Source organism: Pelodiscus sinensis, chromosome 24, assembly GCF_049634645.1.
Source record: "Pelodiscus sinensis isolate JC-2024 chromosome 24, ASM4963464v1, whole genome shotgun sequence".
NCBI classification, from domain to species: domain Eukaryota; kingdom Metazoa; phylum Chordata; order Testudines; family Trionychidae; genus Pelodiscus; species Pelodiscus sinensis.
This window is the reverse complement of record NC_134734.1, coordinates 15,283,991-15,300,108: the sequence shown is the minus strand read 5'-3', so window position 1 is coordinate 15,300,108 and position 16,118 is coordinate 15,283,991. Positions and strand designations below refer to the sequence as shown.

Below are 16,118 nucleotides of genomic sequence, written 5' to 3'. Positions count from 1 at the left end.
GCGCGCCTCAGACCAGACCCACTCAAACAAATCACCAGGAACAGGCTTTATTCTGTAAAAAACAGGAAAACAGTGCAGCAGCCCCATCTCTCAGCATGCAGCCTATGTGCTGCTTCTAACACAGTCCTTGCTGAGACCCTGCTGGGAGCAGAGGGCACATCCAGAAGGAACCAGGAAGTTCTCCCAACATGCCGCAGTTTGTAGTCCACAACTTGTAGTTCCCAGGGCTGCTGCTGAAACACACTAGACCTTGGGTTACAGTTGTTTCGCAATAGCGTTAGTGTGGACGCGCCAGTGCCACTGTTTTGAAATAATTACAGTACTCCCCAGAGTAATTCAAACTAATTACTCCCCATACTTTCTGGGGCTCCAAGTCCAAAGTAGCACATCCATATTAATGGAGCCTGCCTCGGACTAATTTCCAGGCTTCCCCATAGTGTGGACACACTAGTTGGAATTTGTTAAATTGGGAGATTTTAAGTAGAATTTAGTAATTTCGAAATTATTTCCTAGTGTAGACATGGCCCTAGTGACAGAGGAGGGTGTGTAAACATGACCCAAGCGTACCCCAAAAGCTCAGAAAGCAGCAGATGAATAACACAAGGGCCAAAATCATTATTTTTAAAAACCCAAATTAATTCTTTTTATGCCAGTCTCATTATTTTTTGAGTCCTGACTAAGGATTTTTGAAGACTTAGAGTGGGGGAGGACGGTACAGAAAAAAGCTCCCTGACCTCTTCTCCCAAAATGATGAAGGTTTTTAAAACCCTGATTTTTAACAACGAATTAGGGGTGGGGTTGTGTTTGCCCTCTGTTTCTGGCCTTGAGGACTTTGCTTTATTTCAAAAGTGGAAGTGGCTGTTCTCACAGTCAGGTGACTCTGGGAATGGGCAGGTGAGGAAAAACAGCAGTGAAATATGACCAGTGCAACACTGCACTGGCTCCTGTGCAAAGCAAATGTTGCTGGGCTGAAAGGAGCAGCACAGGGCGATGGGGTGAATGGCTGCCCACAGGGACCTGACAGCAGGGCAGCAGGCCCACACAAGGCTGGTGCGAAGGTCACAGAATAGAGATTAGATAAAAACATGAAAATGCCCTTGGCTGGAAGGTTTCATTGTAACACAACCTAATTCCTCCGCATTCAGCACCCTGAATCAAAACCAGAAAAAGGCAAAACACATTGGCGCCTAACACTCCTCACCCCATCTTAGTGTAGACTGTCTGGCTGTGTCTAGACTGGCAAGTTTTTCTGCAAAAGCAGCTGCCAGCTGTCTGCACTGGCCACTTGAATTTCCGAAAGAACACTGACTTCCTACTGTCTGAAATCAGTGCTTCTTGTGGAAATACTATGCTGCTCCCGTTCGGGCAAAAGTCCTTTTGCGCAAAGCTTTTGCGCAAAAGGGCCAGTGTAGACAGCCCAGATTTGTTTTGCGCAAAAAAGCCCCGATCACGAAAATGGCGATTGGAGCTTTTTTGTGGAAAAGTGCATCTAGATTGGCACGGACGCTTTTCCACAAAAAATGCTTTTGCAGAAAAGCGTCCGTGCCAATCTAGATGCTCTTTTCCGCAAATGCTTTTAACGGAAAACTTTTCCATGAAAAGCATTTCTGAAAAATCATGCCAGTCTAGACATAGGGTATGTCTAGACTACTGGGTTTTGTCGACAGAAGTTTTGTCGACAGTCTGTCGACAAAACTTCTGTCGACAAAGAGCGTCCAGACACATTGAGTTCTGTCGACAAAGCAAACTGCTTTGTCGACAGAACCCTGTAGTCTAGACGCAACCCTACAGGCAATAACACCTTCTGTCAACAGAACTCTGCTAAGTTCTGTCGATGTTATGTCGACAGAACTCAGCGGTAGTGTAGACGCTGGTATAGTTTTGTCGACAAAAGTCCACTTTTGTCGACAAAACTCAGTAGTCTAGACACACCCATAGCCTCTGTCTGCAGGACAGACTCTCATCGCATGCTCCCCTACAGAGCCCCTGGCCTGCAAGCAGGATCAGGAAAACACAGGATTTAAAGGGACAGCTTCTAATTTTTTACACCCTGAACCTCATCTTTGTCCCCATTTATCAGTGGGGTAGAGCAGGAGGAGCAGAGGCGGCCCGTGGGTATAGGCCGATTCAGCCGTCGCCTAGCGCACGGCGTTAAACGGGGCGCCCAATGATGACGTCACGCCATTGAGGGCTGTGGAGGCGGAGGCGCCAATCGCGCATTTCGCCTGGGGCGCCAGCTGCCGGCAGCCCGCCTTGGGCCGACCCTGAGGAGGAGAGCCAGCATTTAAACCATCTCCACATCCTCTGTAGAGGGTACTAGGCAGGGAGGAAGGCATTTGCCTGCAGCCAATCTCCCACTCCATGAGTGGTTCCCCACCTCATTGTCCCCCGCCGATGGGGGGAAGGGGTAGGATGGGCAAAGGGGGCATTTGCCCTGGGACCAGGTGATTCCAAAGGGCCCACTGCTGCTGCTACTGTGGCAATGATGACACCCGGAGCCCTTTAAATTGCCGCTGGAGTCCCAGGTGGCGCTGAAGGGCTGGTGGGGAGGAGGCTACTCCCACCCCACCCCTTCTGTCATGCCCCTTTTGGGAGCACAGAGCAGACCCACCCCCCCCCTTGCTCAGGGGCCTGGCAATTCTGTTGGCCCCCTGCCTATGGGATGTGTGAAGTGGTAAATAAACCCCTCTCTGGAGAGGACAGGGTTAAGGTGCAAGTCTGAGCTAAAGAGACGCCACCCTTCTGTCGATGCCAAGCATGCTGGGATTGGAGGTGGCGTTTAAAAGGCAGCCCCTGACCACTTAGTGGCAGGCCAGGTATAAGGATGTGCTCTGAGAGATCCAGGGAAAGACCATGAGCTGAGCCCTTGAATGGGGTAGCTGCTGCCCACCCTCATTTTTCTTGTATCTAAGTGACTTCTGGCTAAGCAGTAGGACTAGCCCCATCGTGCACAGCTGTCTCTTGCTCATCCTCTCCCCGTTGTGCATTAGAGTGCTTGTTTTGGCAGGGTATTGCTGTTATTTATTCTGAAATGGCCACATGGCTCCGTCCAGGCCTGCCTTAGACCGAAGAAGGGCACCTCACACAGAGAGTGGAAGATGCAAGAACCCTTCCTATTGTGAAGAGGTTTGGGGCAAATGGGACCAAAGCTAAGCGGCCAGGTTTCCTCCTCCCCCACTTCATAACAGTGGTCCCGGTCCAAATCCCTATTATAGTGTCCCCGATGCCCAGGCCTTTGGCAGGATCAGACCCATAAAGTTGAGCTATTGCATACTCAGATATGCAAGAGGAAGTTTTCAGTATCTGTCTGTGAAACAGGGACTCTCCATGTGTGGTGGAATGAATGTATGATTAGTGATTTGTCTACAATTTCAGTTCCAGTTTTTTGCTAGCATTGTAGTTTTATTACATAATTTTTTAGGGAGGGCTTTGGTAAAATGGCAGAGATGATGTCCAGAGTCCAACCAGTTCTGAAGCAGTAGCCACTATAGTGGCTACTGCAACAGCCAACTAGCCACGGTCAACTGGCCAAATAGCCACATGTGGCTAGTGGCTAGTGTGTTGGACATCACAGGTCACTAGATATACTTATAGGCTATGTCTACACTGGTGGCTTCTTGCGCAAGAACATCTTGCGCAAAGGTGCTTGTGCAAGAAGTCTTGCGCAAGAAAACGTCCACACTGCCATGTGCGAACTGTGCTTTTGCGCAAGAGCTCCCATGGCAGTGTGGACACTCTCTTGTGCAAGAAAGCTCTGATGGCCATTTTAGCAATAGGGCTTTCTTGCGCAAGAAATCCCTGCCGAGTGTCCACTCTGCCCTCTTGTGCAAGAGCTCCTGCGCAAGGGGGCTTACACCTGATAAAAAAGAGGGTAACTCTTGTGCAAGGAGCCCTCTTTTACCACGCCATACTGTAAATTTTCTTGCGCAAGAGCGGGCGGGCAGTGTGGACGCTCTGTGGATTCTTGCGCAAGAACGGTAGTTCTTGCACAAGAAGCCAGGATTGTAGACATAGCTCCCGATATGTGTAGTGTTCAGATGCAAAATTACTGGAATGGGGAGATTCATGTCACAATGACTTCATCAGATCCCTCAGAGCGAGGCTATTTAGCTTTGGAAGCCCCGGGGGTCACAATGATACTCACAGCACATGCCGAGGGCCGCAACTTAAGTTTGGTTGCATATACATGCAAATATATGTAAATATATGCAAATAGCTTCTTTCACACTGATGGGCATGAATACAAAGAGTAAGGCAAGACTACACAACACGCAGGCCCCATTTAAGTCAGTTCTGCTGATATTGATAAGGAAAAGTTATTTACTTGTTCCCATAATATAAGAATTAGGGGTCACCAAATGAAACTAACGGACAGCAGGTTTAAAACAAATAAAAGGAAGTTCTTCACACAGTGCATTGTCAATCTGTGGAACTCCTTGCCTGAGGAGGTTGTGAAGGGTAGGACTATAACAGGGTTTAAAAGAGAACTAGATAAATTAATGGAGGTTAAGTCCATAAATGGCTATTAGCCAGGATGGGTATGGAATGATGTCTCTCTCTGTTTGTCAGAGGGTGGAGATGGATGGCAGGAGAGAGATCGCTTGATCATTACCTGTTCGATTCACGCCCCTTGGGGCATCTGGCATTGGCCACTGTCGGCAGACAGGATACTGGGCTGGATGGACCTTTGGTCTGACCCAGTATGGCCGTTCTTATGTAATACTTACCCTATTTCCACCCATATGACAGCTTTTTTAATGATCATCCACTCACTGCTGGATCCAGGAGCTAGGATGGCTCCCCTGTGTGTGGGAGAGAAACAGAGTAGGAGGGGGTAGGGCCTTAGGCAGAAGGGGAGGAGCCAGAGTTCGGGAGCTAGCATCTCTCAGTGTCTGGGTCACTGGCTGCCCATGGCTGACAGCTTGCACCCCGTCATGCACAGGGTTGTCAGCCTGAGCCCCCAGCTGCTATGAACTCACATACGTGAGGTTCTGTTATACTAATGGGGGGACGTGTGCATTGCAAATCTCAAAATGTATGCAAGCCTTTGGTGTGCAGAGTAAGCTAATTACAATCAAAATGGCAGTGAAAGCCTAATGTTGCAGGAGCTGCAATTTTTGTAGTACTGCTAATTTAGCAGGGACATAGTGATGTCTATATATTAACAATTCTGTTCTACAGGTCTGTGAATAAGGCAGGTCACCAAAAGGTGAATCACACACTTCTGTCAGGCAGCGGTAGAAGAGGCGCTTACCTCATTCTGGCGGTCACATGCACATTGAGTACTGAATGGTGCACATGGGTCCCACATGTACAGTCTGAGCAAAGTGATACTCAGTAGATAGAGGGGGCTACAGGAAAAAGCAGGTATAGTGGGGACCATCCTAGTTAAGAGTAAGAATGAACTAAAGCTTCAGTACAGGGAAACTCCCAAGCACTGTTCTCTCTAATTTTTCCATGTGCAGAATAATTTTTGTGCGCACCCTGGCACAGATGTGCACCATCACTAGAAACACAGGCTGCTGGCTGTGGGTGCTCTGATAAGAAGCTGGGCCGCATCTGAATCTCTCCTGGGTGGCTGTCCAAGCACTCAGCTTACAGGGAACACTGTGTCCCAAGTATCCTCCCATCTCTCAGGCCAAGCAGCCAACCGAGTTAATCTTATGAGAAGGTGAGATGGGGTGTCTGGCCCACAATGGCCCTTTTAGGGCTAAAACCCAACCCTGGAAGAGGGCTGAGATGGTGGAGCCAGAAGTTGAGGCAGATACAGCCAATCAGGGCCTAGCTGGTGCTGCATAAATAAATGCTCCTGGAGTGGAGGAAAGGAAACTCTTGCTCCAGCAATGGAGCAGGAGGGAATTGGCTGCCAGGGAAGCTGGAGGCTTCTTGAGGCAGAGCAGTGGTGGGAAACTCTGGCCTGATCCCACTCCCAGGCTGCAGGGCCTGAGGGTACTAGGACTGCAGGGAGGCTGCCAGGGCAGAAGAATGCAGCAGATCCACCCCCTGGCCAATGAGGAGTGGCCATTGTTGTAGATACATCTCTGTATTAAATCATACATCTCTGTATTAATCATTTTCTCATTGAAGTTTTTAACCTTGTATCGAGTCCTTTTATATAGAAACTTTGTGCCTTTTCATATAGAACACAGAAACTTTGTATTATGTCTTTTGTATTAAGTCTTGGTAGAATACTCCCTAAGAATGAGTAAGGTAAAAAGAGAGCCCCTGTTGAGTGAATGAGGTGTGAATGGATAAGGAGAAAGGCAAGCACCTTAGGGCAGTTGCAGGGATGGAAGCCAGATCCAAGAACAATGAGACCTGTTAAGCAGGCCCATTGAAAGAAGAGTGGACATATGGATGCCTTGGGAGTCAGCAGCAAGTGCCTGCTTTTGGAAGCTCCCTCTTTGAAGGTAAATGTAGCAGCATTGAGACAATACCTAGAAGACAGCACCACAGACGACTAACTGTATAGGAATACCTCGATAATGGCAGAGGACTAACTAAGCCTGCCTAGCTCAGTTGGTAGAGCCTCAGACTCTTAATGTGTGAGCCCATGGTTTGAGTCCCTGGTCAGGTGACGGGGTTTTTCCTCAGGAGTCTTCTGTGTGTGTGTGTGTGTGTGTGTGTGTGTGTGTGTGTCTCTCTCTCTCTCTCTCTTCCCCCTTGATATATCCAGGGAGTCTTTCTTTCCCTGCAGGGGGCTGGACTTGATGACTGCCTGAGGTCTCTTCCAGCGCTATGATGACTCTCACAGATTTTGCATAAAACAAAAGGAAAAACTATGTAGCACTTTAAAGACTAACAAGATGGTTTATTAGGTGATGAGCTTTTGTGGGCCAGACCCACTTCCTCAGATCATATTCTGGAAGAGAATTGGCATGACCATATATACCAAAGGAATACAATGTAAAAAGTGAACACATAATTAAACTGACAAATCAGATTTAGTACAGAAGGTGGGATGAGGGAGAGGGAGGGAGGGAATAGCTATTTATGCATCAATGAATGGCTAATCAGGGGTGATAAGTGGGGAAGCTATCTTTGTAATGGTTAAAGTAATTAGCATATTTGTTAAGGCCCATTCCTAAAGTTTCAAATTTAAGCTTGAAAGTAACTTCTGAAGTTTCCTTCTGTAATCTGTTGTTAAAGTCTCTTTGATTTTGCATATAGAATCATAGAACACTAGAACTGGAAGGGACCTTGAGAGGTCATCGAGTCCAGTCCCCTGCCCTCACGGCAGGACCCAGTACCATCTAGTATCCCTGAATAAGATGATAGATTTGCATGAGAAGGGAGCTACTATAAATCAAAGGTATCTTGCAGGAAGACCTTGGGTTTCATCTTGTCAACATGGGAGCATCAATCCAGATCTGCAGAAGCCCAGCTCCACTCCTCCCCCACCTAATTCACCTGGCCAGTGCAGTTAAGGGGAGCACCTATTGGTAACTATGACAAGACAGAGTGTGCTTGTGTGAGTGCATGAATGTGATATATCATATGCATATGATAAGTGTTGATTGCTATATGTGTATTACCAATAAGTGTGGCGTTTTGCTTTTTCCCCCTGAAAAGATCCCATGCAGTAAATCAGAACAACATAAGAACAAACTTTAAGTACAACTTTTTAAAAGTACAACACTGTGGCAGGGGCTTGAGATAAGCTACACTGTAGTAGTGGATAGGGGAATGCCTTGTTAGTTAAATTTAGGCTCTCTTGAAAAGCATGTTATGATTTGTTTCCAAAAGTCTTACTTTCTGTCACTTGAATCTGTTCTTTGTTAATAAATGCATTCTTGTTTTCACTATAAATACATACGAGTGCTGTGTGTTACGCGGAGTGAATCCAATCAGTGGGTATGTGCCGTTTCCTTGGAGCAGAAGCCCTGAGAGTTCTGTGAGAGGACCCAGGTGTTGGCTAGTGATAGAAATGTAGCCGTGTTAGTCTGGGGTTGGCGTGGGCCTATTGTTAGAAGAGCAAAGCGAGGTGGGACGGGGAGCACACGTGGGAGGCAGGGCTTGCGTTGCCAGAGGCTGGTGGAGTCAGGGAAGCAACTAAATGCCCCACACCCTGGCTCCCCAGGGATGCGTCGTACTTGTTCTATCCAAATGAAAGCCCTGCCCTTTCTCCCACTGCTCCTGGTGGCCACCCAGCAGCCAGGTTAAGCTCAGCATTGCCAAAAGAGAGCGCTTAGCGCCAGCCCACCCTCTCGCTCAGACGTTCTATCTTCGCTGTAGTTCCTCACATCCAGAAAGGACTCACCTAAATGTTGCCAATTCTTTCTGCACCACATCTCTCAGATGTGGACTTTCCTTGTCAGACCCCTCACTGAAGTTCCTGAGCAGACCCGCATCATCCTGCATTTCAGAGGGTGCCCTCTTCTTCGTGGCCTGGGTGAAAGCCATCCTGCCCCCCTTTATTAGGAAAGGGATAGAAAATAAGACCCAGAATATCTTACTGCCCCTGTATAAGACTATGGTATGCCCACATCTTGAATACTGTGTACAGATGTGGTCTCCTCACCTCAAAAAAGATATTTTGGCCTTGGAAAGGGTTCAGAAAAGGGCAACTAAAATGATGAGGGGTTTGGAACGGGTCCCATATGAGGAGAGGTTAAAGCGACTGGGACTTTTCAGTTTAGAAAAGAGGAGACTGAGGGGGGATATGATAGAGGTATATAAAATCATGAGTGGTGTGGAGAGGGCCAATAAAGAAAAGTTATTTATTAGTTCCCTAAATAGAAGAACTAAAGGACACCAAATGAAATTAATGGGGAGCAGGTTTAAAACTAATAAAAGAAAGTTCTTCTTCACACAGCGTGTAGTCAACCTGTGGAACTCCTTGCCAGAGGAGCCTGTGAAGGCTAGGACTATAATAGAGTTTAAAGAGAAGCTAGATAATTTCATGGAGGTTAGGTCCATAAAAGGCTATTAGCCAGGGGATAAAATGGTGTCCTTGGCCTCTGTTTGTCAGAGGCTGGAGAGGGATGGCAGGAGACAAATTGCTTGATCATTGTCTTCGGTCCACCCTCTCTGGGGCACCTGGTGCTGGCCACTGTCAGTAGATAGGATACTGGGCTAGATGGACCTTTGGTCTGACCCAGTATGGCCGTTCTTATGTTTTTATGTCCATTCAGAATGTGGAGGGGAAGATCACTCTGCTGCACCTCCCTTTGCGGTAGAGCAGACTTCACTTTCCCTTGTCAGTGCCTCTGGGTTATTTTTGGATCTGGACTTTTAAACTCCATTCATCTGAAGAAGTGGGCTGTGCCCACGAAAGCTCATGACATGTTTGGTAGTCTTTAAGGTGCTGTTAGACTATTCATTGTTTTTCAAGTTTTCCCAGTTAGGGTCTGTCTACACTACAGCACTAATTCGAACTAACTTAGTTCGAATTAGTTAATTCGAACTGAGCTAATTCGAATTAGCGCAGCTAGACTTAAAAACTAGTTCGAATTAGCGTTTTGCTAATTCGAACTACATGTCCACACTGAGTGGACCCTGAACTGAGGTTAAGGCTGGCCGGAAGCAGTGCCGGCAGGGCATCAGATTAGGACTTAGAGCGTGGAGCTGCTGCCTCAGGCTAGCCGAGGGCTGTGCTTAAAGGGTCCCGACCCCCACCCCGGACAGACAGTTCTCAGGGGTTCCCCGCTTGCAAAGCAGTCCTGGCTTGGAGTGCCCTGAGTGCCCACACTTGGCACATCACAGCACTCGGCCATCAGCCCGGCTGCACTTGCCAGGCTGCCATCCGGAGGGGGGGGTCAATCAAGGGGCTTCAGGAGAGCTTCTACCCCGAGGAACCTGCAGAGCCAGCCCAGTCCTCCCCATCGGGGGCTCATACCCCATTCCTCCCTCACCTCCTTCCACTTACCCCTCCCCTAGCCCCCCTTCCTGATGTACAAAATAAAGGACACGTGTGTTCAAAAATAGAAACTCTCTGTATTGAACAAAACTCGGGGAGACTGGGAAAAGGAGGTGCGAGAGGGGAAGAGAGAGGCTGGGAGAGGGGAGGGCAACTAAAATGATGAGGGGTTTGGAACAGGTCCCATATGAAGAGAGGCTAAAGAGACGGACTTTTCAGCTTAGAAAAGAAGAGACGAAGGGGGGATATGATAGAGGTCTATAAAAACATGAGTGGTGTGGAGAGGGTGCATAAAGAAAAGTTCTTCATTAGTTCCCATAATAGAAGAACTAGAGGACACCAAATGAAATGAATGGGTAGCAGGCTTCAAACTAACAACAGAAAGTTCTTCTTCACAAAGCAAATAGTCAACCTGTGGAACTCCTTGCCAGAGGAGGCTGTGAAGGCTAGAACTAGAACAGAGTTTAAAGAGAAGTGAGGTAAAGTCATGGAGGTTGGGTCCATGGAGAGGTATTAGCCAGGGGGTAGAAATGGTGTCCCTGGCCTCTGTTTGTGGAAGGCTGGAGATGGATGGCACGAGACAAATGGCTTGGTCATTGTCTTCGGTCCATCCTCTCCAGGGTACCTAGTGTTGGCCGCTGTTGACAGACAGGCTACTGGGCTAGATGGACCTTTGGTCTGACCCAGTACGGCCATTCTAAGCTCAGGGTCGGGGGTCTCAGTGGACCACCTTGTTTTTCATGCAAACCTGCTCCTGGGTGGCCAGGCTGGCAGCTATCCTGCCCTAGATGGCCACTTTCCTGTGCCTAGTGCGGAGGTCGTGGATGAGGTCCAAGATGTCTGCACTAGACCAGGTGGGCACCCGTCTCTTGCGGACCCGGGCAGGCTCCCGGGAGCCACCAGCCTGGTCCCGGGAAGAGGGGGAGGGCTGGGGGGCATCGGGTGGCTGGCTCGAGCCGTGCCAGGTGCAGGGTCTGCTGGCTGGGTGCTGGCAGGCTTGCACCTGGCACGGGCACCGTAGCCAGCCCGTGCCCCTTTAAGGGCTCCGGGGCCGGGAGGGGGGCAGAAGAGTTTCCCTGGTGGTGCCCAGAGTGGCCACCAGGGAAAGCTGGGGAGGGCTAGCCTCCCACTAGTTCGAATTAAGTGGCTACACACCCCTTAATTTGAACTAGTTAATTCGAACTAGGTGTTAGTCCTCGTGGAATGAGGTTTACCTAGTTCAAATTAAGCGCTCCGCTAGTTCGAATTAAGTTCGAACTAGCGGTTTGTATGTGTAGCACCTATCAAAGTTAATTCGAACTAACGTCTGTTAGTTTGAATTAACTTTGTAGTGAAGACATACCCTTATAGACTAACTCTGCTACCACTCTGAAGCTTTCATCCCCTGGTCTGCTCCAGCCTGACTTCCACCCCGATTCCTATCTCTCAATTCTAACCTGGTACAACTGATCTCCAGTCCCAGCCCCTTAGTTTGACTCTCATTTATGGGACCTGGCCTTGCAGAGTCCTCCAACTCCAGCCTGCCCACTCCTGTCCCTAATGGGCAGATTTCAGCCCAGCTGTGACTGCTAGGCAAGACTGCTGTTGCTCTGGTCCCTTAGGCTATGTCTAGACTGCAGGCTTCTTTCAAAAGATCGCGTCTAGACTGCAGGCGGATCTTTCGATAGAGAAATCCGCTTTTTCGAAAGAGAGCACCCAGCGAGTCTGGATGCTCTCTTTTGAAGACGGCCTCTTTACATTGAAGAATGCCTTCCTTCGAAAGAGGAACTTTCGAAGGAAGGCGTTCTTCCTCGTGAAACGAGGTTTACCGCCATCGAAAGAAAAGCCGCGTTCTTTTGAAATAATTTCGAAAGAATGCGGCTTGAGTCTGGACGCAGGGGAAGTTTTTTCGGGAAAAGGCTACTTTTCCCGAAAAAAACCCTGAGTGTGGACATGGCCTTACACTCAGGCTATGTCTACACTGCAGGGTTTTTGTGCAAGAAGTCTTTTGCCGAAGAGTTCTTGCACAAAAACTTCTTGTGGAAAAGTGCATCCACACGTCAAAGTGCATCGCTTTTGTGATGTGCTTTTGTGCAAGAGAGCGTCCGCACTGCATGGATGTTCTGGCACAAGAAAGCTCCAAAGGCCATTCACAGAATGGCCAACAGAGCACGTGTGCTTTTTTGGTTAGGCTCTGTTTGTGCTAGAAACCCCTGTGGAGCATCCACACATGCCTTTTTGCGCAAGACCTATAGCGCAAAAAGGAGTTATGCCTCGTAGGAGGTATACCTACACCAGAAAAAGCCCTCTGTTCTGTCATAGAATCAGAGAGCTGGAAGAGACTTCAGGAGGTCATCAAGTCCAGCCCCTTGCCCAAGGCAGGACCAATCCCAACTAAATCAACCCAGCCAGGGCTTTGTCAAGCCGAGACTTAAAAACCTCTAGGGATGGAGATTCCACCCCCTCCCTAGGGAACCCATCCCAGTGCTTCCCCACCCTCCTAGGGAAATAGTTTTTCCTAACATCCAACCTAGACCTCCCCCACTGTAACTTGAGACCATTTCTCCTTGTTCTGCCATCTGTCACTACTGTGAACAGCCTCCCTCCATCCTCTTTGGAACCTCCCTTCAGGAAGTTGAAGGCCGCTATCTAATCCCCCCCCCCCTTCTCTTCTGCAGACTAAACAAACCCAAATCCCTAGTCTCTCCTCATAGGTCATGTGCTCCAGCCCCCTAATCATTTTGGTCACCCTCCGCTGGACCCTCTCCAATGCATCCATATCTTTTCTATAGTGGGGGGCCCAGAACTGGACACATTACTCCAGATGTGGCTTCACTAGAGCAGAATAAAGGGGAATAATCACTTCTCTGGGTCTGCTGGCAATGCTCCTCCTAATGCAACCTAATATGCCATTAGATTTCTTGGCTACAAGGGCACCCTGCTGACTCATATCCAGCTTCTCATCCACTGTAATCTGCAGGTCCTTTTCTGCAGAACTGCTGTCAATTGATGTAGATTTTCTTGTGCAAAAACCCGCTTGAAGTGTGGACACTCCCCGGGTTTTTGCGCAAAAACGGCTGGTTTTGCACAAAAACCTTATAGTATAGACGTAGCCTCACAGTGGTAAGCCACAGTGCCATTATCTCAATTTTACTGATCAGGAACTGAGGATAGAGTTACTAGATAAATGGAGAGCGGGCTCTGTTCTAGTGATTTTGGCAGCAGTAACATAAATATATTTTGGTCTTTGGGAACAGGAAGGCTACGTCTACACTGGCACCCTTTTCCGGAAATGCTTAAAGCACTTTTTCCGGAAAAGCGTCTGTGGCCAATGTAGACGTGCTTTTCTGGAAAAAAGCCCCGATCGTCATTTTTGCAATCGGGGCTTTTTTCTAGAAAAGACTACTGTGCTGTCTACACTGGCCCTTTTCTGGAATAGTTTTTCCGGAAAAGGACTTTTGCCCGAACGGGAGCAACATAGTTTTTCCGGAAAAGCACTGACAATTTTACAGTAGATCGTCATTGCTTTTCCGGAAAAGCAAGCGGCCAGTGTAGACTGCTTTCAAGTTATTCCAGAAAAGTGGCTGCTTTTCCGGAATAAGTGGCCCAGTGTAGACACAGCCCTCGGGTTTATACCAGCTGGTTTCTGGAATTAAAAAAACATGTGCGTGCCAAGTTCATGGCCATGAAAAATTATCATGGACCATGAAGTCTGGTCTTCCCCTGTGAAATCTGGTCTTTTGAGTGCTTTTGCTCTATGCTATACAGATTTCACTGGGGGAGACCAGTGTTTTGCAGGTTGGTGGTCCTGACCCAAAAGGGAGTTGCAGGAGGGATTACAAGGTTATGTGAGGGGGTTGAGGTCACGGTCCTGCCACCCCTACTTCCACGCTGCTTCTAGAGCTGGGCGGGTGCAGAGTAGTCGCTATTCTCTGGACACTCAGAAGCAGAACAGATGCAGTGGCAATACCATGCCAGGCCGTCCTTATTTTTGCACCGCTGCTTGCAGTAGTTCTATGTTCAGAGTGGACTTCCCAGGCAGTAGTTACTGCCCTCCAGCTGCCCAGCATAGAACTATGGGCAGCAGTACTGCAATCCCCCAGCAAAACCTTGCAACCCTTCCTCCAACTTCTTTTTCAGTAAAGACCCCTACAATTACAACAACATGAGAAAATTTCAAATTTAAATTGCTGAAATTTGCAATTTTTAACAAAATGAACCAAAATGGACTGTGAATTTGGTAGGGCCCGCCCCATAAGAGATTTTAGGTACATGGGTTTCCTTCATTTTTAGATACACAATTAATGAATCACTCTCTTACATATTCTGCTCCCTGAAAGATGTGGAAGAGTTAAAAGTTAGGACATGGAAATTTAAGTGGTGCAAAAAACAATTTTATTATTTGTTTAAGCAGTTTCAGTGCTCCGTTGCTGCACAAGAAAGAAAATACAAACCAGCTTCAGGAAACAGACATCAATTTTTGGACTACAACCCAATCCTGTTTACACAATGCTGTGCAATAGGCCATTGACTAAATCATAAATGCATGAAATTAAACAGAAACAAGTTCTCTGTGCTGGAATAAGGGTGTCCCTACATGCAGTATTCAGTTATTGTGCTTTACATTTTCACTTTACCTTAATCCATTTAATGTTTGAGTACAAAAAAACCCTCTAAAGCTTGAATGATTAAAGTTTACTGGAAAGAGAAAAATCAATGTTTCCACCACTCTCTTGTATGGGATTAAAATAGGAAACTAGTCATTACAAAGAATGGTTGGAGCCTTGTGCTGGCACAGGGCTGTTGTATTTGGTCTTGGCTACCACCCTAGACATGCAGATCACAGGTTCCTTGTTATTAGGCCCAGAGACTGGATGGAGAAGAATTTAAGTCCAAGCCTAATTATAAAAGCATTGCCTCTCAGAGGCGCCTAGGTGTGTGTGAATTTCCCAGGCTACTGGGTGGGGGCTCAAGCCAGTTCTGTATGAGATGGATGAAAAGGAACCCCTAAATATTGAACCTGTCTCTGGCTGCTGCCGGCGCTACCTGGCAGAAGGGTTCATATACGTGCCCCAAATAGCCCTGGCCCCTCCATTAACTCTTCCCATTTAGGAAGTCTAGCAAGATGTTAATGTCTGTAGCATCATTTAGGAGACTTTGGCATGAAGGCAGCTGCCAGAATCCCTCTTTACAGATGACCCCCAGGAGTCAGACTCCTACATGTTTATGGCCATCAGTGAATAGACAGGCCATCAAGCATAGGAGAGGGTAGAGAAGTAAGCAAGACACCATATTCTGTGGCTGGAGACATGCCCTTGGCTGTCTCAGCCAGGAGCATGCAAGCAGGTACAGGGCTTCTGTGGCTTAGCACCCACGAAAATCTAGACAGCTGTAGTGACAAAGCCCCATCTGATCAGACCCACCTATGCCTTTATACACCGATCATTGAGATGAGAGAGCGAGACACACACACCCACACACCCCAACAAGCACCTACATGCCACAATTAGATCCAGATATCAGAGCTGCAGTCTCCACCGGGGTAGCGGAGCTCATGAGCGAGTACGGGTCCATTCGGTTCTTTCCCAAAATCCACTAGGAAATGTTTGTTCACCTTCAGTCCACCTTTTTCGGTGTTCACATCAATCTGCAGCATGACAGAGCCTTCCCTGAACAAGGGACAAGAAAGCACATGTTGGGAGGGGGGAAAAAAAGAGGGCTGGTTTAAGAGATTCCTAAATTTTGCTCTTCTCTTCAAGATTTTCTAGTTAAACAAGAGTTCCTTTAGACAGTGTATAGATGAGCCCCCAGCTTCAACGTTTGCACACTGCAGGGGTGCTCAGAACTGGAATTCCAGTCAGGGACCCAGACCAAGGAGGTTAAAATGAGCTTATTTAGGTAAACATGTAACTGCTAAAAACTGTGTAAGTGTAACCACATATTGGCTCCTTCTCCACCCCCCTACTGTATCAGAGGCAGCAGCCAGGGTGGGGGGCAGGTGGCTCTCCAGGAGCTGATGCTTGTGGAGAGCCAGCTTCAAAGCCAGCTCCCGGTGAGTACCAGCTTCCTGCTCCTCTTACTCATGAGGTGTTGGGCGGGGAGGGCTGCGTGGAACCATGAAGGTTAACTAATGAGCCCAGGCTCATCAGTTAACCATGTACACAACTACACTTTCACATCCCTAACCCAAATGTAATGCCCATTGTGATAGGCAAAGTTTTCAGCGTCATTACAGTGCAGGTTCTCTGAACTCCACTGAACCCCCAGCAGAGGCCTGGGG

The 16,118-nt window shown here is 48.0% G+C and overlaps 1 protein-coding gene across 2 annotated transcripts in view; it reads right to left on the bottom strand.

The window, feature by feature from the left end:
* Positions 1–14,216: 14,216 nt before the first annotated feature.
* SELENBP1 (selenium binding protein 1) overlaps positions 14,217–16,118 on the bottom strand; it is a 45,554-nt gene continuing 43,652 nt past the window's right edge. For both annotated transcript variants that reach the window (XM_006113944.4, XM_006113943.4), the window contains exon 12: positions 14,217–15,507. In XM_006113944.4, the coding sequence (XP_006114006.1) occupies positions 15,345–15,507 (163 nt within the window). In that variant the 3' untranslated portion in view covers positions 14,217–15,344. The remainder of the gene's footprint in view (positions 15,508–16,118) is intronic.